Source organism: Lepidochelys kempii, chromosome 4 (genome assembly GCF_965140285.1).
Source record: "Lepidochelys kempii isolate rLepKem1 chromosome 4, rLepKem1.hap1, whole genome shotgun sequence".
NCBI lineage: Eukaryota > Metazoa > Chordata > Testudines > Cheloniidae > Lepidochelys > Lepidochelys kempii.
The window spans coordinates 122,825,487-122,852,375 of record NC_136383.1 but is presented as its reverse complement, the minus strand read 5'-3'; the positions used below and the strand labels follow the sequence as shown (position 1 = coordinate 122,852,375).

At 38.9% G+C, this 26,889-nt stretch overlaps 1 protein-coding gene and 1 pseudogene across 4 annotated transcripts in view; one reads left to right on the top strand and one right to left on the bottom strand.

Moving 5' to 3' along the window:
* The window catches only part of ZFYVE28 (zinc finger FYVE-type containing 28), a 311,136-nt gene that overhangs the window by 74,514 nt on the left and 209,733 nt on the right, over positions 1-26,889 (bottom strand). For 3 of the 4 annotated variants that reach the window (XM_073342720.2, XM_078852596.1, XM_078852597.1), the window contains exons 3-7: positions 16,613-16,750; positions 13,444-13,646; positions 12,036-12,125; positions 10,001-10,090; positions 3,915-4,016 (exon numbers count right to left, since the gene is read on the bottom strand). In XM_073342720.2, coding sequence (XP_073198821.1) covers positions 3,915-4,016; positions 10,001-10,090; positions 12,036-12,125; positions 13,444-13,646; positions 16,613-16,750 — 623 coding nt within the window. The remainder of the gene's footprint in view (positions 1-3,914; positions 4,017-10,000; positions 10,091-12,035; positions 12,126-13,443; positions 13,647-16,612; positions 16,751-26,889) is intronic. The other variant, XM_078852595.1, reaches the window with a different exon arrangement.
* Positions 1,894-1,976, top strand: LOC140911011 (U6 spliceosomal RNA; annotated as a pseudogene).

Below are 26,889 nucleotides of genomic sequence, written 5' to 3'. Positions count from 1 at the left end.
CAATAATATGTTGGTTTTTATAGTCTTACAACAAGCATTGTATTGCAATACAGCATGTGAGCATTCTAAAAGTAGAACACACCAAAGCCCATTCTATTGCCCTCATTCACTGGTGACAAAGCCAAAGTGTAACTGGAGGGTGAGTTAACGTCTGACTGCTGGAAGGAAATGCAAGTGCCCCATCCGACTTCCCCCCTTGATCTCCTTTATCTGTCTCCCCAAACCACCTCACTGTCCAGTAATTGCAACCCAGTGAGTTTAAATCCACCAGTCACAAGGCAAAGAAAGCCCATGAAAGAACCCCAAGGCAGTTACTCAGAGGGGAGGGGAAAGGAGATGGAGCACCTTCCCTTCCTACTGCCTAAGTGCTGAGGACCCTGCAAACCCAGTGGAGATGGCTCTATTGTTGTTTTTAATGAACAGTGGTGATGATAGAGTTCATAAGGGACGTTGTTGAAGGGGCAATAATTGCCTGATTGGACTTACCTAGCTAGACTGCTAACCACATCAAAGTTTATACATACTGTAATTTCACATAGTTTATGTATGATTTGCTTTGATTTTCTGTGTGTTCACTAATAAATATTGCATCACTGAAAATATTTTGCAAACTGGCTCCAGATAATTTAAATCTGGACCCTTTCCTAAGAAGCAGTATATTGTAGTCTCCAATTTGACACAAAACTCAGATTTTGTTAGAACGGACATTTTCAAAACTAAAGATTGAGCTAAAGGTTTTCCATTTTTAAAAAAGATTGCATTAGAAATAGTTGTTATTGAACAAATATTCATTACCCTGATATGACTGCAACCCAACAATTAAGATTTGAAAAGTTGAAAATGAAATGGACTAAGCAAAAACAAAAACTGATTTAACTGATTTTATTGTCTATATTGTAAAATGTGAATAGTAGACAAAATGTACAAACACTGACAAGTAAATTAGATTTTAAACATTATCTCCATATTAATTTAAGGGGATGTGAGCAATTTAGATTAGGATTTTTTGTTGTGGTTGTGTACTGGAAGTAAATAGAACTTTTTGTTTTAATGCAACTTTAATTGGACTTCAAAATTCAGTAAGCACTAAATACAAAAGAATGTATTTTCAGGATTTTATTCTAGGTAAAGAGTATCTAGGTAAAGAGTACCTTATTAATTCTGCATCTCAATAATTTGTTTCTTCATGCCCAGCTTTCTTAAATCAATATCACTACAAAGTAGTAACAGTAATATGTATTCATTTCAGCAGTGAGATACAGGATAACTACCCAAAAGATCAATATTGTACATGAACTTGCATATCTATGGTATATGTCTTCTAGACAGAGATTTCAGGGGAGATTTTGTGCTTAACTCCCATTGACTTTCCATGGGAGTTAGAAATCAATTTGTGTATTTGAAAATTTCCTCCATCTAAATTTCACAAACTAATAAAGTATCATTAACTGTAAACAGAGAGAAAAGTGTATGAGTACTTATGGTAATTAAGTCTCACAGATTAAGAAAAGATCAAAATTGTAATTTTATTTATACATATCAATGTCCATACAAAAAGAACGAGTAGTACTTGTGGCACCTTAGAGACTAAAAAATTTATTTGGGCATAAGCTTTCGTGGACTAAACCCCACTTCATCGGATGCATGCAGTGGATCCACGAAACAATGTCCATACAGTTCAAGATAGCATATAATAACCTGATTGATTTTAGTGTCAGTATTGCAATTTACAATCACATACTGCTTCTGGCTACAGAAAAACCTAGTCCAACATATTTTTCTTCTTTTCATAATAGTGCATGTTAAAGAAACATCTAGTTTGTTAAGGGAAGAGCAATAACAAAATTAAAGGTTTTCAAAGATGTAAACAAACAGGAGGAGGAAAATTGGAGGAGGGAAATTGGAACATACAGAGAAGATTAGCATGCCCCCGGCGCAAGGATGACACGCAAATCTGAGATATTACCTAGTCTGTCTCACATTAAATAGATCCAGGCTACGGAACACATTTAAGGGAAATGGTGCAAGCTCCATCGCTTAGGACATTTAAAACTAGACTAGACAAAACACTAAAAATACATGTCTAGATTCTTAGCTTGTGCAAATCAGTATAGCTCAGGTGAAGTCAATGAAGCTTAGCCACTTCACACTGGTTTACAATCTGGCCCATTCTGTATTGAACAATACTGCATATGCAGGATAAAGGAATAAATGACCTATTAGAGAGATTCTCAAACTGTGGTCCGTGAACGAGGTGGAGCGCTTCCACAAAAACAGGGAAGCATCTGCTCACTGTTAAGTAGGGCTGCTTTCTGCTAGTTGTAGCCTAATCCTGGATTCTTTTAGGGTTTCTAGAAGCTTTTTTGATAAAGTAAACACAAAAACAAACATCTTTCTGCACTCTGCACAGTCCCTTTGTTAGCTTCATTTCTCTGTGTTTGTGATGTACTGTAACCTCAGTTGTGATCAAATTTTGGCTAAACATAAAATTCAATGAATGGCAAACACACAGGGGGATAGAACCATACTGCAAAATGATCTAGAAAAATTTAGAGCAGTGGAACCCGTGTGCAGTGTGAGGACATTCAGTACTATTAAAACATAGGCTTACATTTTAAGAAGTTTCTAGTGATTACGAGCCTCAGTATTTCAGCTGAGACACTTTAAAGGGTCCTGTTTTTTTGAGGTGGAGGCTCAGCAACTCTGAACATCAGGCCCCTTTAAAAAGGTCTCAAATTGGGCACCAAAACTGAGGCACCCAAAATGAACAGTCACTTGAAAATTTAGCCCCTAAGTGCCAGATTTTTAAGGGTATTTAATGGGATTTTCAAAAGCATCTAATTGCCTAACACCTATTGAAAACAAGGAGTTTCAGGCACCAAGGTGCTTTTGAAAATCCCATTAGATGCCAAAAATACCTTTAAAAATCTGACCCTAAGCTCCTACACCCAGAAAAAGTGTTTAGACAAAAAGGGAGGGAGGTAACCAACCATCTCATTAAAGTGAGGTTAGCTCTATTCCTTCTTCCTGATGTAGTCCTGTTATTACTTTTAATTAAACCAAACACTGTAGTTTCCAAGAGAGTTATTGGGATTTGGCCGTTGGGAAAGGAGGTGTGCAGGAAATGATCTATTATTTAAAGAAGTGGTCCACAATATGGAAAAGTCTGATAACCACTAACCTAATAGAAATTACAGATGGAAATAATCTAATAAATCACTACCTGTGTATTGCATCATATCATACTGAGTTAAACAAAAAATATAAAATAAATGTAATTAAAGCAGAAACACAACAGTTAACGAAAACTATAAAATGTCTAGCTTCAATATTGCAGCCATCCACCACCTATCATATCTATTGAAAATAAAGAAAAACAAACATAATAAAATGATTCAAGGGAAAAAAAAAAGGGTAAAAAAGAACTGGAAGAAATTGAGAACAGACCAGAGTAAAGAAAATCAGCTCAACTGACTGCTGGGTACAAAAAGATACACAGGGGGAAAAAAAGGTAAATTATGGTAACAGAAAGAAAAGGAGTACTTGTGGCACCTTAGAGACTAACCAATTTATTTGAGCATAAGCTTTCGTGAGCTACAGCTCACTTCATCGGATGCTTACCGTGGAAACTGCAGCAGACTACTGCAGTTTCCACGGTATGCATCCGATGAAGTGAGCTGTAGCTCACGAAAGCTTATGCTCAAATAAATTGGTTAGTCTCTAAGGTGCCACAAGTACTCCTTTTCTTTTTGCGAATACAGACTAACACGGCTGTTACTCTGAAACCTATGGTAACAGAGTAAGCATAGAAATAGTTTTTGAAACATTTTCCTTTTTATGCGTAATTTTCAGTCCTCTCATATTCACCCTATGAAAGATGTAATTTCAAGAAACAGAAATCTTTTATTACTTGCCTTATTTTCCTTAGCAAAGTGTGGAAGGGTCTGAAAAGCTCAGACATATCTTCTGGCTTGCGGTCCAAGTTCAATGGTCCTTCAGAATAAACTACAAGCCCACTGTATTTAAGACACACAAACAAAATAAATCTTTTTTATGACGCTTGGACAGAGTTTAGAATCAGAAAACCATCAATAAACAAATATTTGAAATTATATTCAAGCTGCTGGTTGCATAATTATGCAAATTTTATGTAATTATATGTTCTCTCTAAGATACCTTATTTTTCTTTTATTTGTAAGAAGTTATAGACATTTAACAGACTACAAGGAATTTGGTTCCTTTATATGTGGGGGAAAAGCAATCAAACCATACTGCAGAACGAATCCATTGTTTACTTCATTTATTTAACTGACTTGGAAAAACTAAAAATGAGTGTTTAGAAGAAATTAGTAAGTGAATTATCAGAATATTTTGGACTCTATTGTCCCAAGATACATTCTAACTTTCTTCTTCTTTCTATTCTAAATAGGTTCTAGACAGGTGGTTTGACCCCTCTGAGTGCCAGTGCTTCTTAGTATTTGTGATTATATCAGCCTCTCTCAGTCAAATTAAAATACAGAATGGTAGAAAAAACATCTGTGCTAGAAAAGAAACACGAAGCTTTACAGGATGTAACGTTTCCATACTACCAGGCTACTAATTTAACTAACTGCTTGTAGGAAGGTGTCCTCCAAAGAAAGGAAGCTTTAGTCCTGATCCTGCTTATGCTTCACGTTAAGCATGAGTAGTCTCATTGATTTCAATGAAACTACTTACATGCATAAGGGTTTGTAGGATTGGGGGAGGGTCTCAGAGCCCCGAGCGGGAACATGTACACAACTGTAAGCCCCATAGTGTGAGCCCAACTCAGTTGACCTGAGCTCTGAGACTTGCTGCCACAGAGTTTTTGTTTTGTTTTGTTTTTTGCAGTTTGATAGTCTTAGTTTGCAAATATTCATTACTTTGAAGGCAGCCTTCTTAAAAGACACCTAAGCTTCAGGATGTTGTTGATTAATTCCAAAGGGGTCTGAATCTCTGACAGACAGACTAATAGAGGCATTCAGCACAATAATAATAACAAACTCACTTTTTGCCCCCTTTTTTGTTCATTTCCATCCAGCTCTGCCGTGAATGGCCAGCTGAAGATCTTCTGAAACACTCCAGCATGTATCATAGGCTGATATAATCACAAATACTATGAAATCCCACTGGAGCACAAAATCAATATATGGGGGCATCACTTGAGTGCTATTTCTTTGCTTTCTGAGAAAATGTTGCTATGTTTCTTGTGTTTACAACTAAAGATGGTACAAAACAATGAAGTAATTTATTTTGAAAATGCCCAAGAGTTTTTCTTTTTTTTTTAAAAAAGGATCTGTCTGTCACTCTGCAACTTTAGTTTGGGCCTTCATGTATTAGTGAGAATCTTTTTTTACTGTCCTGTTACCAGCAAGGTCCATTCTGTAACCTTTCATCAGCAATGGAGCTAGCCATCTGAGTTTTTTAGTGTCAATATGCCAAAAGCCAAGCTTGTTTATTGGGGGCAATCAACACAACTCTGAACATGACAGATTTTTTTCATTCTATTTGAAAGTCACCTTTCACAAATCCTTTCTGGCTGAAGACCTCAATTCTCCAGTTACTGTAGACACAATTTTAATTCTTTAGTTTCTTTATTTCAGTAGACAGACTGCTATCAATGAACTAATTGCTGCTGACTCAGGTACTAAAGTCTTGTCTAGAAAAATAAGCATTACCTTTTCTCTGGAAAGAAACCAGAGTCTGCTCAGGCTAAATTTTTAACTGCTGCAAAACCATGTTCATTGGGCCAGTAATTATGTTACACAATTAGCACCTTTCAGATACGGTTCTGTCTGAATTTCTTTAGGGAGTGAAAAACTATAGAAGTTAGATGAGAGGGAGATCTTAGATTTCATACAACTCGTTGGTGATATAATAAACAAGAGAAAACTTCATGGAAATGTTTCATTCTGAAAGCAATTAAATATGAATTTTTGCCACTTGGGAAAGGGTGAGCCATTTTATGTTGTTTTGCTCATACATTTTTATGAAACTCATTTCCGGTGAAATACTTTTTTTTTGGACAGAGCCACTCTCAGGCTACTTCTACACTACACACCACTTTCGGTGCAAAAAGCATATTGTGTTGTGTGGCTACACATGTCACCGAAAGTCACTGGTAGTGGGGAAAGGCTTCAGTTGTTCCCCACTGCCACCATAGCCTTGCCCTGCAACAAGGAAAGGCTCTGACAGGGGGTAGGTAGCAGGGGAAAAGCTCAGACTTTTCCTGCTGCTTCACCCCTGCCAGAGCCTTTCCCCACCACTGGAGTCTTCCTTTCCCTGTGGCAGAGGAGAGCTCCAGCAGCAGGAAGCTGCCAGCCTTTCCCCACTGTCCTCTACTGCTGGAGCATTTCCCTGGTACCAGAGTAGTTTCCTGCAACGGAGAAAGGCTTCTGCACTGGGGCCTTTTCAGTGGAGAATGGCTCCACCATGCCATCCACGTGCCACCGAAAGAATACCATGTGCCACCGAAAGAATCCTGCAGTGTAGATGCACCCTCAGAGCTCAGTCCTGCAAAGAGTTGAGTACTCTGGCCCTGTCCAGTGGGACTGCTTACATGCTTCAGTGATTTGCTGGATCAAGGCCAGTGTGCTCTGCACCTTACAGGATCAAGTTATCAGGCACATTTTTGCAATATCTACACTTTCTGCCTTCACACACACAGACACTTCTGCTTGAAAATACTTTCAGGAAGTTTTGTAAAAGTTTTTACAATTTAAGAGAGAAAATATTGTGAAGCAAAGATGAGATATTTGGCCCAAATTTCTACTAACATGAGGCCTTTGGACTGTCTCACTTTATTATGACTCACATGCCCTTAAATACTGGAATGAGATACACATTTCAATTTTCATAGCCTTTAATTCTAGTAGACTGAGGTGGAATAAGCTGAATTCATTTAGTCTGCTCCCCTCAAATGGGTTTTTTCCTCAACAAGTTCCTCATTAGGTTTTTTAACTGTCGATTATTAGGATTAACAGAATATTGCGATCTCTTATTAAATAATTTAAAAACATTCCTCTGAGTCATCCAGCATTAGATGCAGTTTGCGTTGATTGGCATTGGTCAGTATGTTATTTTTCGGTTAGTTTATTACTACTGTACGTGTTCCTAGAGAACTTAAAATGGACAGACATTTATAAATAAAAAGATAAACATTAGAGTTGCCATGCGAGTTCCTGCCATTCAGCATAAGGATAGTCCCATATGTCTTTACAAACTGAATGGCAGCAACTATTGTTCATCCTCTAAAACATTAACACCATGTAGTAGAATGTCTGGAAAAGTGGTTCATTATCGACGAGTCTGAAGAAGAGTCATTATCCAAGTTATAGTCAATAGGCACTTCTCTGGCACCAGGTGATATGGGACTTCACATGCTTCCCCTCCTTGTGGCAGGGGAAAATGGGAACTTTTGAGGGGATTTAGAGGAACCACTTGTATTAAAATTTTAGGATGAAGTTTACAGCAGGCTAGAGAAAGTGCCATGGGTGCTTTAAGTGAGGAAATTACACCTTTAAATCCTAGTGCATTGATGGGAGGACAAACTTTTGAGGGTTTTACTGCACTGACAACCAACAACAAATATAAATATATAAAGACAGACACACCCACTCCTACCCTCCTTGGAATGGCAGGGAAAAAAGCATTACATGTAACCTTGTCCAGTAGTATGTAATCAGAATTGTGAGGAAACTGGACTGCAGAGAACTGGAGAATGCTGAATATTTTTAAATGGATCAAGTGATAACATAATATTCAGTATGGTGGAACCAATCTCTCCAGTTCTTCATCTCTCTCAATGTTATGACTAGTAGAATTTTAAGGGATCTTTAATAATGATTTAGTCCAGCGGCTCTCAAACTGTGGGTTGCGACCTCATTTTAATGGGGTCGCCAGGGCTGGCTTAGACTTTCTGGGCCCCAGGGCAGAAGCCGAAGCCCGAGCCCCACCACCCAAGACCGAAGCCTGAGGGTTTCAGACCTGCATGTTGGAACTCAGGTTATAGGTCCCCTGCCTGGGGCTGAAGCCCTTGGCTTCAGCTTCCCACACCCACCCCTGGGTCGTGGGGCTCGGGCGGGCTCAGGCTTTGGAACCCCGTCCTGGGGTCATGTAGTAATTTTTATTGTCAGAAGGGGGTCGCAGTGTAATGAAGTTTGAGAACCTCTGATTTAGTCCATTGCTTCCCCCCCCCACTCCTATATTATATTATAAATTGACCTAATTATTCCCAAACCAGCATTGACAGAGCACTAGCTAATCTATGCTTCAAATCTCAAATGATGGTAATTCCACAACCTTTACAGGTAACTTGTTGCTCAGCTGTTCTTGTAGCTAATTTTTTCCTAATATTTTAACCAAAATTTCCCGTGCAGCTCATTAATCTGCTTTACAAATCACACCCCTCTGGCATGATTTGCCAGGCTGTGTAGACAAGCCCTAAGTTTACAGGCATTCAGCGTAAGAATTTATTGTATAGTAGCTGCATTTCATGCTACATCACCTACCCTACACAATGCTGCATTGCTGGGTGAATTGATCCCCACAGATTTTGTCTCTCTGCCAGTCCAGATATTCAGCTGTATCTCACCCTATCTAGCAACAGTTGCTAGAAAGGAGGAGATTTTTATTCACTAAAGAAATACCATATGCTAACAAGCATGGCACCTTCTAGACGTATCTTCCTAGATTTTAAGATTTATTTCTCTACAGTCCAAACATTAGGCCTACCAGTATTCAAGGAAACTTTGTATCTGGATGATACAATTTTTCCAGGAATATCAGCTGGAGGTGATGCATGTTTTCATCTCATTGTCTGTTCTGGGAGCAGCCATATTGATTTTTAATCTGGGATTGGCAAAGGCCATTTCTCAGAGTGTCTTTGGTTTTCCAGCCAGACTAGATATATTTTATTTTTTTGTATGAGTTTTCCGCCTGCTACTGCAGACTCTAAATGGTGTTTAACATGATGAGCAGTCACTTTCTCATAGTCTTGCTGACTTTTGATGCTCAGATGAATTTATTTATTTAGTTAGTTGTGACATTTATAGGCACAGTACTCTGCTTAACAGGAGCAATGAACCAGAGTGATTTCCCAAGGAGAAATTTACACTTGCAGGTATGAGGTTTCTTATTTTCTAAGTTATTTTAATACCCTGATGCAAACTTTAAAAAACCATAACATTTATGAAAATGCAGTACTTGTAGCCTTGCTTCCTTTACTCCAGAGAAATTGCTGTCTTATTAAATAAACAATATCCATTAGGGAGCATTCATCTTGTTCATTTCATATGTGCTATTGTTGTAAACTGATTTAAGTGAAAAGCTTGCTCCACCCAGCAGTCTGAGCAGAAAAATTAAGGGCCAAGAGGTAACATGCCATTTTTCTGATTCCAGCCAGTTGTATACAGTAAAGACGTTCTAGAAAGAGGTCTGTACGTCATTCACTTTTTGTTACACTGTACTATGCTAGTAGATTCCATAGCAGGTCCCTTTGGTTCTAGTATGTATCATGAAGGAAACTAAATGGTTACTACTGAAAATCAGTTTTTCATGGATCCATATGATAAGGCTCTTACTTATGCAGCGAGGTAAAACGTTTGCATCTAAAGAATTTATTTATAAAAGATGAGTGTACAGTACCGAGTCTGGTTTGGATGATGTGATGTTCTAAACCCCTTCACTTCTGCATTTCCTTCTGGGGGGATGACTGACCAGCTGCTCTCAGTTCCTAGTCTGCATAATTAGCTGCTCTGACTTTTCTCCATTTGGCACTTGTTGCTTTATTAATGCCACTCCTTGTTAATTCCTTTGTGATCTTACTGCCTTTTCTGGTTCTTTCTTTGAAAGAATGTGCTCATAAAAATCAGCTGCAAGCAGGTGTGAAACAATGAACACTTTGCTATGTGACTTTACCAAAAAACTTTCAATAAAATATTATTCATAGATAAAAATCAAAGTAAAAGTTATAAATACTTACCATACAATGGCTAATCTTGGGATGGTAAACATTAATGCTGGTTCATAGTCATCAATCATATCCTGAGTGAGGTATCCAAGCTTTAAAGCTCTAGGTAAATAACAAAATACTTGTAAATCATTTTTCAGAATGTTCTCAGCTTATTAGCTGTTCATAAATAAATTTCAATAATTAAATAGGAAAAACTATGGAAAAAATTAATGTTGTGATATAAGCCAGGCGAACTGAGGAAGAAAATTCATATTTAAAGCTCACTCTACATTAACTCTGTCTCTTTTAACTATTATCAATCCCACTCCACCTAACGGAAACCAAATGGCTCAATGATCTCCACTCCCAACTCCAAGATGCAAAATTTGCAAAGAGTAGGAAGAAGCCCTGTATATATTTAGTGAACTTCCCCTGGTGACAGATGTGATGCCATGATTTACTGTCAAAGGCAGTGTTGGAGAGAGTCCATCTCAGTCTCTCTGTTGATCCTTAGCTGTAGAAGGATGGACAAGCCATTCCTGAGGAGTTGCTGGTGATGAGCCATACCTGAGGAGATGCTGTCCCCTTGTGGACTAGGGGACATAGGATACACCTGGTGCCTTGAGACCTGCCCCCACCACCACCAAAGAAAGATGTGGAAGACCACCCCAGAGGTGTAACATAGCCACATCCAAACAGACCTCTGAGTAAGTCCCTGCTCAGAATTCCCATGTCTCTCATCCTTTCCTTCTCCCAAGCCCATGTTTCCACCAAGCAGCCATTGTCTCCATTTTTCTTTGACCAGACAATCTGACTACACAGCAAAAGAATGCCAAAAGTGAAACAGTGTTTGCATGCATATTAAAATACCATACTGAGGGAGGTAAGATCATTGCTATTGAATGACACAGGATTCACAAACTGCTTTGGTATAATCCATAACCCCATGTATACACATGCACAGAGCATACCTCTTGGTTTTAGAATACTGGGAGGCTGAATCCATTGTCATTTTAAAAAAAAGTACAATTTAAGACTTCCCAATGCAACGAAAAACAAAACCAGTTTTCATGGACACTCTCCTCCCCCGGACTATCTTTTCACAAATTTCAACTTTGTACTCCAAACCACTGAGTCTTTAGAGATGTCCAAATACAAGGCACAAGATTTTTTTCTAATAAGAAAAGGAGTACTTGTGGCACCTTAGAGACTAACCAATTTATTTGAGCATAAGCTTTCATGAGCTACAGCTCACTTATGCTCAAATAAATTGGTTAGTCTCTAAGGTGCCACAAGTACTCCTTTTCTTTTTGCGAATACAGACTAACACGGCTGTTACTCTGAAACCTTTTTCTAATAGGAGAAGTATGTGCCCTCATTCTCAAAACAAAATAAAAAAATACCCTACACATTTTTTGCGCAAATCTCCTTTTCCTACCACGCTACACCAAACCCCAGAATCAAACAAAAAACAAACAAAAAACCCTAAATACCTCTGATCCAGAAAAGTAAACCCAAAAGTTAAAAGGTAAAATGGCCTCTAGAATGGAAATGCTTAGTCAGCCTTAACTAGAAAAGGAGTACTTGTGGCACCTTAGAGACTAACCAATTTATTTGAGCATAAGTTTTCGTGAGCTACAGCTCACTTCATCGGATGCATACTGTGGAAAGTGTAGAAGATCTTTTTATATACACACAAAGATCTTCTACACTTTCCACAGTATGCATCCGATGAAGTGAGCTGTAGCTCAGGAAAGCTTATGCTCAAATAAATTGGTTAGTCTCTAAGGTGCCACAAGTACTCCTTTTCTTTTTGCGAATACAGACTAACACGGCTGTTACTCTGAAATCAGCCTTAACTATAAATATAACCATGCACACCAGCTATAATACAGTAATATATTTTAAAACATTTCTGCAAATAGCTAATGTTTTTTGATTTTTCACTTCAGGAAAATGAAATGTTGCTTCCTAAAGATTACAGGTATGAAATTTGCATAATATGCCAGATCATAGGTAATTACAGCAAAGAAAAGTGTAATTAATATTTCTGAAAAGCACTTACCTCTCTACTGTTTCACAAAAAAGCACGATTACCTCTTGCTGTACATAATACTCTTTTGGAGACTTTACAGGTACCATGGCTGATACATAACTACAAAGATTTTAAAAAGAGGTATATTTTAATTACTTTTCAATCCCTTCAAAGATTTTAAAAAGTAGTATATTTTAATTACTTTTCTTAACCCCTTCACAATCAGATATAATGTAATGGAAAAGAAATGCAGGTCAAATTATCTTAATAATGAACTATGATGGTTTTCAATACATTTTGAAAATTTGCATTAAAAGAACTTTACAAATTCAGTGGAAATGAAAAGAATTTCAATTGCTATATTTATTACTGAAGCAGACTGCTGCAGTAACTTCATAAGTACTATTACAAATATTCAACAATCAAATCTTCATCCAATTTTTTTTTGCTTTCTCTAGATTGAAGAATAGTTTACTCTACATTTTCTAAAAGCACAGTAATTGAATAAAATTAAGAATTTTATCTAATGCTATTCCAAATGAAATTACATTAATAAAGCATAGCTGATCAGTAGACTGTGGAATTTAAGGGGCTCTAACGTTGGCACAATAAAGTCTAGTGTATGTGTGAAATTACGTACAATTACTGAAAAATACATTTTTATGTGCAGATAAGCAGTACTTGCATGCAATATTTGTGTGTAAGTCACTGGTCCTCTACCGGACATAGGAACTGCACACTGGATCAGACCCATGGTCCATCTAGTCCAGTATCCTGTCTCTGACAAAGCTAGAGATTGACTTTAACTCTGAAACATGAGGTTTAATATCTCTTCCTAAATTTATGTCAACATTCACTATTATACTGGATATTCTTGTTTTGGATGTAAATCTTCAATCTCTTCTTTATTCTTGCTTTGTTTTTGACAATGAATTCCACAGTTCAGTTGTGCCTTGTGTAAAAAGTATTTCCTTTTCTCTGTCTTGAATTTGCCACCTTTAAATTTAATCAAATATCTCCTTTCTCTTGAGTTATGAGACAGGGAGAACAGAAGCTACTGCTCTGCACTCTCTAGACTATTCATTATTGTATACACGTTTATCATGTGCCCTTTTATTTATCTTTCTCCTGACAACAATATTAATGGGGAAGATTTACAGCTTCCATTTGTGCCTTTGAAAATCTCTCCCAAATATCATACCAGTATGCTAATGTAGAGATTACACTGTACTTGAAGATTGCAAATTCTGATTGCTAAGTGGCTATTGATTTTTTTAAAATCTGAATAGAAGGGGAAAGGATGTGACAATGTTATAAATAGGTATAAACTGCTAAAGAAATTCAAAATCTGACAAAGGAGAAAAAGAAGGATTCTTCTGCAAGAAAGTGTAGCTATAATTGACAATGTTCAGGATACATATATTTTTGAATCTGTTACCTTAACTCAAATTCAGCAAAAAGGACATCAAAATGTTTAAGCGACTCTTTCATTTTTTCTGTGTAAAGATTCAAATCCCTTAAGGCCTGGTCGCGAATAATGTTCCTAACTTCCTCCAGGCTGCGGGTCAGATCCTTGGCCAATGGTCTCATAGCCATGCTCTCAATTTCACGATTCATAATAATGGAACCAGCAGACAAGCACTGTGGAAATAACATTTTAAAAAATGGATTAAAAGGTTGTACTTTATCCAAGAAAATGTTATAGCGCAGGATAGCCCTATAAGGGAAGTGGGCTTAGCCCCACCTGTGACTCCCAAGTGATGGGTTTGAGGCCAGGTCCCTGCAGGTCTTGTGGTCCTCAGATAAAAGGCCAGCTCAGTTTCGGAGAACTAAAGGTAGCAGGAAGGCTCCTGCAGAAGACCCAGGATCAAGGGGAAGAGCCTAGAAGGGGATTTTCCGTGTGGGAAGGGGCAGAAGCCTTAAGAGGAAAAGATTTCAGAAGGGACCAGGCAACAAGAGCTAATGTTCTGGTTTTGATTTGTATTGGACTGTTTGGTTTTGAAAAATAAGCCTATCTCTGGAGAAAGGAACTGAATTTCTGCTACTGTTGGGACCTTTATTTCATACACTGGTCAGTGCATGCCCACAAGCTCATGGATATTTTATAGGCATACTTCGTATCTTTTAAGAAGCCTTAAGAACATAAGAACGGCCATACTGGGTCAGAGCAAAGGTCCATCTAGTCCAGTATCCTGTCTTCTGACAGCGGCCAATGCCAGGTGCCCCAGAGGGAATGAATAAAACAGGTAATCACCAAGTGATCCATCCCCTGTCGCCCATTCCCAGCTTCTGGCAAACAGAGGCTAGTGACACTATCCCTGTCCATCCTGGCTAATAGCCATTGATGGACCTATCCTCCATGAACTTATCTAGTTCTTTTTTGAACCCTGTTATAGTCTTAGCCTTCACAACATCCTCTCGCAAGAAGCTCCACAGGTTGACTGTGCATTGTGTGAAGAAATAACACCTCCTTATTTACTTTCTCCATACCAGTCATGATTTTATAGACCTCTATCATATCTCCACATTAGTCGTCTCTTTTCCAAGCTGAAAAGTCTCAGTCTTATTAATCTCTCCTCATAGAGCAGCCATTCCATACCCCTAGTTATTTTTGTTGCCCTTTTCTGAACCATTTCCAATTCCAAAATACCTTTTTTGAGATGGGGCAACCACATTTGCACACAATCTTCAAGATGTGGGCGTACAATGGATTTATACAGAGGCAATATGATATTTTCTGCCTTATTATCTATCCCTTTCTTAAAGATTCCCAACATTCTGTTCACTTTTTTAACTGCAAAAGCCTTACTATATAATATAACAGAAGATATTTAATAATCTCCATGGCTGGACAGGTCCCTTGATTTGGAAGTCTATGTATGTTGAAGTAAATCATACTTGCTGCATTTAATAGAAATATATTTTGAAAATTAAGAAAAACAAAGGGTATTTTGTTCTTGAGGCTTTTATTTTTCTCTCTTTTTTCAATCCCTGTTCTTGGGTCTCTTTCTTGACTGCCAAATAGCAGCAGATGGAAGGCATTTTTCCAGCTCTGTAGGAGGACCTATAATCCTAGACCTTGCTCAGCAGTTTGATGTACTGATTTGTGATACAAGGGCACTCCCAAGATCTCTTGTTCTTGTTCTCTAGGTAGTCCAAAGCAATAATTACAGTAAAGTCAAGTCTGAGATGTTGATGGCTATAATTCTTAGTTTGAATAAGATTCAAAATGAGGATGCTGACAAGAATACAACGTACATGCTAATCTCACAGTGGTTTATACAAATAAATTCAGTCTCCTGTACTATGTACATTTAAGGAAGATCATGGATCCTAGTTCTGTTTACAATTAAGTGAATCATCAGAACTTTATCATTGTATAGAACACTTTCTGAAACCAGCAACTCTGTTCAGCACAGCCAGTGAAAGCCTGATTCAGGCAGGCCAAAAATACCAATCAGTTATGTAACACCTGCAAAGAAAAACATTTAGAATGTGGTTCAATTCCTTTTCTCCCCAAATGTTTTTGTCGATCTCAGTGCTTTTTCAAGCATTTTCCACCCCAGATGCAAAAAAACCCAGCAATAGTTTCTGGCTCTAATTACAGTGGTAATTTACAGTGGGATTGTGGAATTCATCAGGATAATGTCAAGAAACTGTAGTTGGTTTTGCAAACGCCCCAAAGAGGAGGCAGAAGTGTTGCAAAGTTGTGTATTACCATGAGGGGGCCTTCAGGAGTGGTTAGTTTGTCTACACATGCTCCATATCCCCTGACATCATTAATGGACATGTACATTGATATATAGCTATTGACTCAGCTCTGGACCCTGAGACTTTCCTGCAGTCCAGAATAGCCTAAGCCTATTAAACATCAAAGCATACGGCAAGACACCTATGTACACAGGCTTCTATAGAGGTGGGCCTTTGAGAGAAGTCAGATGAATCAGAGAAAGGAGTTTAGTGTTCTGTGAGCAATCTAATTTTTGTTCAGAATTCATGGCAAGGGTGCTTAGAATCTTGGGTAGTTGCTCTTTTTATTTTGAATATATATCTAATAATTCAATCATTAGTGCCATTAATACAAATGAAGGAGATAGAATAGAAAGCCCTAAAAGAATACTTTTAATTCTAGGAATGAGATAGAGTAGAATCCTTTTTCATGAGCCAAGTTTGACATGAAAACCTGTGGACATCTGTAGAATTTCCACACTCTACATGGGATAGTTATTCATAGCAAATACAACTCCCAATATAAATTGACCCAATATATATAAAATATGTATCAAATACTAATACATTAAGGGTACCTACACATTATTTAAATGAAGACAAATTTATGTTAACACGGTTATTAAAATAAACTAGTATTTCACAAGCACAACCGATATCAAACCACAACAAAACAATACTTTTAGACTATACATTAATAACTAATTAGATTAATTTTCAAAGTAAATGTTTGAATACCGATCTACAAGTTTATATGCTTTTTTGTGAGAAATTATTCCCACACATTTCAAATACAGGCCCTCAAACATACTTTACAAGCAGCATGCAATAAGCCAATCTTCCTTTAAAACAAAATAATAGAAACAACAGTGACCTACCTCTGCTCCAAACCAAAGCTGCCCTGCAAGGTTGTCATGGCGTATTTCTTCTGGAAATTTAACACAGAAGTCCCGGTTGGCCCGTTCATGTGGAATGCATTCATCCATGATTTGATTTACGATGTTTAAAACATTATCCTGGAACAAAAACGGATGGATAGTACACATGCAGTCATATGATATATTTTAAAGAAAGTAACTGAAACCAAAGAAGTCCCATGATATTTTCTCCAATATTTATAGAACTAAGGGGACATCACCTAAAAATCACATACTTGACATTTTACATGTTAGCATGAATAAAATAGATTGGAGGGGGAAAGAGAACACATTCACTATTTTTTGAGGTTGCTTACTGCACGTATTTAGCAGCACTTTGTGCATAATCAGTTGCGCTGCTCCCCCATGTAACAAGTCAGTTTGTAAAGTGAGCTTCCTTTTGTTTATGTGGGGTCTTTTGCAAATCAACACAAGAGAGAAAACAAATTAAAAGAGAAAAATCTGATTGTAAAGCCACAAAAATTGGCAGGGGAACTAAGGGAAACGTATATTTCTTAAAAAAACTGACTAGATTCTAGATGTATTCATTTATTTACACTGTAGATTTAAAAAACCACAAGAGACACCTATCTGAATGCTCTAGGCACCCATGAAAAATTCTTATTGTATTTCTAAATCAAAAAAGAAACAGCAACCCCATAATATATAAATTCCACTAAATAAGCAGGAAGCACAAATAAATCAGATTCCTCACCTTTAACTTTGACCATCACCCCTAACAATATATGCTGCAATTTTCCTAAAATATGCTTCTCAGAGTACCCTAAAGGTAATCAGAATATAAGAACTGGACTTTCTTGGAAGGGAATGAGAGGGGATTGCTCTGGCAGTCTAAAGCAGGTGGTTTCCACTCCCAAGTGTCCATAAGGCACAGAGCTGGAGTGCCTGACTGCTATTCCTCCCTCCCTTGCAGTCCCCTTGAAAACCATAGGCAGCCAGTGCATGGTAGAGAAGCCTAGAGGCTGCTCTGATCTGGGCTGAGGCAAGAGAATAGGGGAGCCATAACCAGCTTTCTGATATTCAGTAAATAATCTGGCCCATATTCTGTATTCATTTATCTGAAAACAGTTTACAAATCCTTTGGGAGTGTTGTATGGAACTGTTTCAATGTAAGAAAGGTAGATTTGGAATCTGAAAAAGGCCAAGAGTGCCCTTATTAAAGATGTTTTGTTTGTGTCTCGTATCTTCTCTAATGTAGTCTGTTTCTTTATACCTAAAATGTTTTTCAAACAAATAAACAGAATATGTCACTTAGAGAAGTATGTTTAGAAGGCAGAATGCTTTTAAGTTTACAATTTTTTTTCTTTTGCTTTTCGTTGTGTTTTTTTATAAATGAAAAAGCAAACAAGAAGTTTAAAGAAAACTCTCCTCTTTACCCTCCCTTGGGGATGAACAACATCTCCCTGACTCAAATGCAGAGTCACATTTCCTACAATTCTAATGCAGGCTGCTATAATCATTGTTACCACAGAGCATTGTCGCCTCAACAAATAACCAACAGATACAGCAGTCTCCATTTAAAGAGTAAACATTCACCAAAACTTACTATTCACTGGTATCTGAGGGTATGTCCACACTGCAAAATTAGGTCAATTTTATAGAAGTTGATTTTTAGAAACCGATTTTATACAGTCTATTGCGTATGTCCACACTAAGCGCATTAAGTCGGCAGAGTGCATCCTCACTACCGTGGCTAACATCGGCTTACAGAGCGGTGCACTGTGAGTATCTATCCCACAGTTCCCGCTGCCCACTGGAATTCTGGGTTAAGCTCCCAATGCCTGATGGGACAAAAGCATTGTCTCGGGTGGTTTTGGGTACTCGTCGTCAGGCCTCCCCGCCCCCTGTGAAAGCAACAGCAGACAATCGTTTTGTGCCCTTTTTCCTGGGTTACCCGTGCAGATGCCATACCACAGCAAGCATGGAGCCCACTCAGCTCACCATCACCGTATGTCTCCTGGGTGCTGCTGGCAGACACGATACTGCATTGCTCACAGCAGCAGCTCCTTGCCTTCGTGGCAGACAGTGCAGTAGGACTGATAGCCGTCGTACGTCTCCTGGGTGCTCCTGAGAGACCTCGCTGAGGTCGATCACGGGCACCTGGACAGACATGGCTATCCTCCTCTTAGAGCACCAAATGGGAGCCAAAGACTCCAGATCATTCTCTTAAGTTTTGTCTCATGGAGATTCAGTCCTCCTTGGAATATCATGTGTGCTGGAGGTTTCTGCCTCAGGCTGCTCTCCCAGCCAGCAGCACCATGCGGTTGCACCTACCCCAACCTACCTCTTCCTCCTATGGCTCATGAAGCCTGGACAGTAGACTCATAGATATTAATGTCAGAAGGGACCATTATGATCACCTAATCTGACCTTCTGCACAATGCAGGCCACGGAATCTCACCAACCAACTCCTGTAACAAACACCTAACTTATGTCTGAGCTACTGAAGTCCTAAAATCATGGTTTAAAGACTTCAAAGTGCAGAGAATCCTCCAGCAAGTGACCCATGCCCCACGCTGCAGAGGAAGGCAAAAAACCCCAAGGGCCTCTGCCAATCTACCCTGGGGGAAAATTCCTTCCCGACCCCAAATATGGCAATCAGCTAAACCCTGATCATGTGGGCAAGATTCACCAGCCAGACACCCAGGAAAGAATTCTCTATAGTAACTCAGATCCCCCACCCCATCTAACATCCCATCACAGGCCATCGGACCTATTTATCATGAATAGTTAAAGATCAATTAATTGCCAAAATCGTGTTTTCCCATCATATCATCTCCTCCATGAACGTATCGAGATTAATCTTGAAGCCAGATAGGTCTTTGGCCCCCACTGCTTCCCTTTGAAGGCTGTTCCAGAACTTCACTCTTCTGATGGTTAGAAACCTTCATCTAATTTCAAGTCTAAACTTCCTGATGGCCAGTTTATATCCATTTGTTCTTGAGTCCACATTGGTTACTAAGCTAAATAATTCCTCTCCCTCTCCGGTATTTATCCCTCTGATATATTTATAGAGAGCAATCATATCTCCCCTCAGCCTTCTTTTGGTTAGGCTAAACAAGCCAAGCTCATTGAGTCTCCTTTCATAACACAGGTTTTCCATTCCTCGGATCATCCTAGTAGCCCTTCTCTGTACCTGTTCCAGTTTGAATTCATCCTTCTTAACATGGGAGACCAGAACTGCACATAATATTCCAGGTGAGGTCTCACCAGTGCCTTGTATAACAGTACTAACACCTCCTTCTCTCTACTGGAAATACCTCGTCTGATGCACCCCAAGACCGCATTAGCTTTTTTCACGGCCACATCACATTGGCGGCTCATAGTCATCCTGTAGTCAACCAATACTCCAAGGTCCTTCTCCTCCTCCGTTACTTCCAATTGACGCATCCCCAGCTTATAAATACAATTCTTGTTATTAATCCCTAAATGCATGACCTTACACTTCTCACTATTAAATTTCATCCTATTACTATTACTCCAGTTTACAAGGTCATCCAGATCTTCCTGTATGATATCCCGGTCCTTCTCTGAATTGGCAATAGCTCCCAGCTTCGTGTCATCTGCAAACTTTATTAGCACACTCCCACTTTTTGTGCAGAGGTCAGTAATAAAAAGATTAAATAAGATCGGTCCCAAAACCGATCCCTGAGGAATTCCACTGGTGACTTCTCTCCAGCCTGACAGTTCACCTTTCAGTATGACCAGCTGTAACCTTCCCTTTAACCAGTTCCTTATCCACGTTTCAATTTTCATATTGATCCCCATCTTTTCCAATTTAACTAATAATTCCCCATGTGGCACCGTATCAAATGCCTTACTGAAATCTAGGTAAATTAGATCCACTGTGTTTCCTTTGTCTAAAAAATCTGTTACTTTCTCAAAGAAAGAGATCTACCTTTTGTAAAACCATGTTGTATTTTGTCCCATTTACCATGACTTCGATGTCCTTAACCACTTTCTCCTTCAATTTTTTTTCCAAGGCCTTGCATACTACAGATGTCAAACTAACAGGCCTGTAGTTATCCTGATCACTTTTTTTTCCTTTCTTAAAAATAGGAACTATGTTAGCAATTCTCCAGTCATATGGTACATCCCTGAGTTTACAGATTCATTAAAATTCTTGCTAATGGGCTTGCAATTTTATGTGCCAATTCCTTTAATATTCTTGGATGAGGATTATCTGGGACCCCCGATTTAGTCCCATTAAGCTGTTCGAGTTTTGCTTCTACCTTGGATATGGTAATATCTACCTCCGTATCCTCATTCCCCTTTGTCATGCTACCATTATCCCTAAGATCCTCATTAAATCCTGAGGCAAAGTATTTGTTTAGATATTGGGCCATGCCTAGATTATCCTTAACCTCCACTCCATCCTCAGTGTTTAGCAGTCCCACTTCTTCTTTCTTTGTTTTCTTCTTATTTATATGTGTCAAGGTTCCTCCCCCACTCTGAACTCTAGGGTACAGATGTGGGGACCTGCATGAAAAACCTCCTAAGCTTATCTTTACCAGCTTAGGTCAAAACTTCCCCAAGGTACAAAATATTCCACCCTTTGTCCTTGGATTGGCCGCTACCACCACCAAACTAATACTGGTTACTGGGGAAGAGCTGTTTGGACGTGTCTTTCCCCTCAAAATACTTCCCAAAACCTTGCACCCCACTTCCTGGACAAGGTTTGGTAAAAAGCCTCACCAATTTGCCTAGGTGACTACAGACCCAGACCCTTGGATCTTAAGAACAATGAACAGTCCTCCCAACACTTGCACCCCCCCCTTTCCTGGGAAATGTTGGATAAAAAGCCTCACCAATTTGCATAGGTGACCACAGACACAAACCCTTGGATCTGAGAACAATGAAAAAGCATTCAGTTTTCTTACAAGAAGACTTTTAATAAAAATAGAAGTAAATAGAAGTAAAGGAATCACCTCTGTAAAATCAGGATAGTAGATACCTTACAGGGTAATTAGATTCAAAACATAGAGAACCCCTCTAGGCAAAACCTTAAGTTACAAAAAAGATACACAGACAGAAATAGTTATTCTATTCAGCACAGTTCTTTTCTCAGCCATTTAAAGAAATCATAATCTAACACGTACCTAGCTAGATTACTTACTAAAAGTTCTAAGACTCCATTCCTGGTCTATCCCCGGCCAAGGCAGAATATAGACAGACACACAGACCCTTTGTTTCTCTCCCTCCTCCCAGCTTTTGAAAGTATCTTGTCTCCTCATTGGTCATTTTGGTCAGGTGCCAGCGAGGTTACCTTTAGCTTCTTAACCCTTTACAGGTGAGAGGAGCTTTCCCCTGGCCAGGAGGGATTTCAAAGGGGTTTACCCTTCCCTTTATATTTGTGACAATATGGCTATAGAACCTTTTACTATTGGTTTTAATTCCCTTTGCAAGGTCCAACCTACTTGACTTTTAGCCTTTCTCACTTTATCCCTGCATGTTCTGACCTCAATAAGGTAGCTTTCCTTGCTGATCCCTCCCATCTTCCACTCCCTGTATGCTTTCTGCTTTTTCTTAATCAGCTCTCTGAGATGCTTGCTCATCCAGCTTGGTCTACAACTCCTGCCTATGAATTTTTTTCCCTTTCTTGGGATGCAGGCTTCTGATAGCTTCTGCAGCTTTGATTTGAAGTAATCCCAGGCCTCCTCTGCCTTTAGATCCATAAATTCTTCAGTCCAATCCACTTCCCTAACTAATTTCCTTAATTTTTGAAAGTCAGCCCTTTTGAAATCAAAAATCCAAGTCGCAGATTTATTTTTGTTTATCCTTCCATTCAGTTTGTATTGAATTAGCTCATGATCACTTGAACCAAGATTGTCCCCTACAACCATTTTTTCTATGAGGTCCTCACTACTCACCAAAACCAAATCTAAAATGGCATCCCCTCTAGTCAGTTCAGCAACTACTTGATGAAGGAATCCATCAGCTATCGCATCTAGGAAAATCTGAGCCCTATTATTATTACTAGCACTTGTCCTCCAGACTATATCTAGGAAGTTAAAGTCTCCCATGATCATGCAGTTTCCATTAGTATTTATTTCATTAAAACATGAAAGAGGGCTCTATCCATATCCAAATTAGATCCCGGTGGTCTATAGCACACCCCAAGCACTATCCCAGGCGAGGCTCTAGTAGTTTTCTTCCCCAATGTGATTTTTGCCCAGACCGACTCTGTCTTATCCATTCCATCGCTTCTTATTTCTTTACATTCTACCTCATCATTGATGTACAATGCTACTCCACCACCTTTACCTTTATTTTTGTCTTTCCTAAACAGCACATACCCTTCAATACCTGTAGTCCAGTCATGACTTCTATTCCACCATGTTTCTGTTATCCCTATAATATCTGGTTTCACTTCCTGCACCAGTACCTCTAGTTCCTCCATTTTGTTACCTAGTTTCCTCAAATTGGAGTACAAACATCTTAATTTTGCTGTTTGTCCTCGTTCACATTCTTTACTCGATTAGGCACAGACATTCTACCGCCAGTATGACCTATTAGACTGGTATCCACACTGCCCTTCCTCCTTATGTCCATTCTCCTACCCATGGCTGTATCAGTTCAACTATAGGCTGAGCAAGTGCAGAATGGTGGTAGAATGTGCCTTTGGATGTTTAAAAGCTCGCTGGCGCTGTTTGCTGACAAGGTTAGATCTCAGCGCAACCAACATTCCCACTGTTATTGCTGCTTGCTGTGTGCTCCATAATATCTGTGAGAGTAAGGGGGAGACGTTTATGGCAGGGTAGGTGGTTAAGGCAAATTGCCTGGCATCTGATTTTGAGCAGCCAGACACCAGGGCAATTAGAAGAGCGCAGCAAGGCGCGCTGCGCATCAGAGAGGCTTTGAAAACCAGTTTCATGACTGGCCAGGCTTCAGTGTGACAGTTGTGTGGGTTTCTCCTTCATACAAAACCCACTCCCTTTGTTGATTTTAATTCCCTGTAAGCCAATCACCCTCCACGGTTCAAAATAAGGTAACTATTGTTTTGAAACCATGCATTCTTTCTTTATTAATTAAAAAATAAAAAAAGAGAACGGACAAGGTAGCACGGGTGGGGTGGGGGAGGAGGGAAGGACAAGGCCACATTGATTTTTAGTGTGGCTACAATAAGCAAACTGTTTGAATGACAGCCTTCGGTTGCTTGGGCCATCCTCTGGAGTGGAGTGGCTCAGTGCCTGGAGCTTCCTCCCGTGTTTCTGGGCATCTGGGTGAGGAGGCTATGGAACACGGGGAGGAGGGTAGGTGGTTACACAGTGGATGCAGCGGGGATTTGTGCTCTTGTTGGCTTTCCTGAAGCTCTAACAGACGCTTCATCATGTCTGTTTGCTCCCCCATTAGCCTCAGCATCGCGTACTGCCTCCGCTCTTCGAGCTCACTTAATTCTTTCCTGGCCTCTGCCACTGAATGCCTCCATGCATTAAGCAGTGCCGAGGACTGCATGAGCTCGGAAAACAAGTCACCGCAAGTGCGTGTTTTCCACCTTCTAATCTGCGATAGCCTCAGGGACAGAGATGATAGCAGGAGTGTAGAAACATTCTATGCTCTATGATTCTGGGGGGACTGCATGGTCACCTGTGCTGCTGAATTCGCCATGCTGACCAAACAGGAAATGAAATTCAAAAGTTCCCGGGGCTTTTCCTGTGTATCTGGCTAGTGCATCAGAGTTCAAAGTGCTGTCTAGAGTGGTCACAATGGAGCACTCTAGGGTAGCTCCTGGAGGCTAATACCATCAATTTGCATCCGCACTACCCCAAATTCTACCCAGAAAGGTCGATTTTAGCGCTACTCCCCTTGTCAGGGAGGAGTACAGAAGTCGATTTTAAGAGCCCTTTTGGTCGACGGAATGGGGTTGGTTGTGTGGATGCAGTCATTTTTAAATCAACCTAACGCAGCTAAATTCAACCTAACCCTGTAGTGGAGACCAGGCCTGAGACACTGCAGTTATTTTTAATTTCAAATATCCCACAATGATTAAAAACATATGAGGGCATTGTAAATGAAGCAAGGATGTCTTGCTGCATGCTAACAAAGATGTGCATCACTAAATTTGAAACACATATGTGATAGAGTAATATTCAGTTGCCTGTTATAGGAGAGTGGGCCAGTAAATCAAATACTCCAAATAATCAAAAACTAACTCAGAAAACTTGCTTTTGAACTATGCTTCACAAACCACTGTTGACTCAGGGGATCTAATTGGTGCAGCAAAATATTTTGCAAGTGGCCATAATAAGGAGAGAAATGCCTAAACGTTGTCCTCACCCAAAATTACAGAGAGCAGAATGTCTGAGCTCATTATGCACCCAGGAATACAAAAAGTTAAAAGGTACAAAGTCACGAAGCAAGCTAGAGACTTAAAATCAATGCAGTATTGTACTTTGGGATCAGGTGAATTGCCTGAAGCTCTCATATTATCACCAGTGTAATTTGAGTTAGCACATCAGGTTAAAACTTCCTGACTTCTGGTATCAAAGAATTAATATAAGCCTCTGAAGATCTTTTAACACTGGAAAGAGAGGGTGGGAAAATGTAATCTTAACAATTTAATTCTGTAAAAGCTGCAGGCAATACAGAGAATTATTATAGCAGGGGACTCAGAAATGAATTACAAAATTTCAAACTTGGTAACAAAAGTTTGTACAATACTATGCTAATTTAGGACACGCAATGATATTCTACTTTAAATTTATTTTCTCACTAACTTGAATGTGTACTAATGTCATAATTTTCCATTCGCTTTCTTTCACTATACAATGATAATATACAGCACAATGAAACCTATTCAAAGGGCATCCATAGTAAACGATTCCCTATTTTAATTCACCATTTTAAAGCATGTCCAAGTTTTCCAATAGAATTTTATTTTACAGCAAGTTAAAGAAAGATTCTGTTTAGGGCTGTCAAGCAATTAAAAAATTAATTGTGATTAATCGCACTGTTAATAGAATACCATTTATTTAAATATTTTTGGATGTTTTCTACATTTTCAAATATATTGATTTCAGTTATAACACAGAATACAAAGTGTACAGTGCCCACTTCATATTTATTTTTTATTACAAATATTTGCACTGTAAAAAACCAAGACAATGCATTTTTCTATTGCCTAATACAATCTCTTTATCATGAAAGTTGAAATTACAAATGTAGAATTATGTACAAAAACAACTGCATTCAAAAATAAAACAATATAAAACTTTAGAGCCTACAAGTCCACTCAGTCCTATTTCTTGTTCAGCCAATTGCTCAGACAAACAAGCTTGTTTACATTTGCAGAAGATAATGCTGCTCATTTGTTGTTCACAATCTTACTTGAAAGTAAGAACAGATGTTTTCATGGCATTATTGTAGCCAGCGTCGCAAGATATTTACATGCCAGATATGCTAAAGATTCGTATGTTCCTTCATGCTTCAACCACCATTCCAGAGGACATGCGTCCATGCTGGTGATGGGTTCTGCTTGATAATGATCCAAAGCAGAGCGGACCGACAATGTTCATTTTCATCTGAGTCAGATGCCACCAGCAGAAGGTTGATTTTCTTTATTGGTGGTTTGGTTTCTGTAGTTTCCGCATTGGAGTGTTACTCTTTTAAGACTTCTGAAAACATGCTCCACACATTGGTACCTTCTTTGAGTTTTGTCAAATCTGCAGTGAACGTGTTCTTAAAATGAACATGTGCTGAGTCATCATCCGAGACTACTATAACATGAAATATATGGCAGAATGATACAATGGAGTAAAATGGAGCCAGAGACATACAATTCTTCCCCAAGGAGTTCAGTCACAAATTTAATTAACGTTTTTTTTAAACGAGCGACATCAGCATGGAAGCACGTCCTCTGGAATGGTGGCTGAAGCATGAAGGGGAATACGAATGTTTAGTATACCTGACACTTAAATACCTTGCAGTGCTGGCTACAAAAGTCCCATGCAAACACCTGTTGTCACTTTCTGACATTTTAAATAAGAAGTGGGCAGCATTATCTCCCATAAATGTAAACAAACTTGTTTGTCTTACCAATTGGCTGAATGAGAAGTAGGACTGAGTGGACCTGTAGGCTCTAAAGTTTTAAATTGTTTTGTTTTTGAGTGCAGTTATATAACAAAAAAATCTAAGTTGCACTTCACGATAAAGAGATTGCACTACAGTACTTATATGAGGTGAATTAAAAATACTATTTCTTTTATTTATCATTTTTA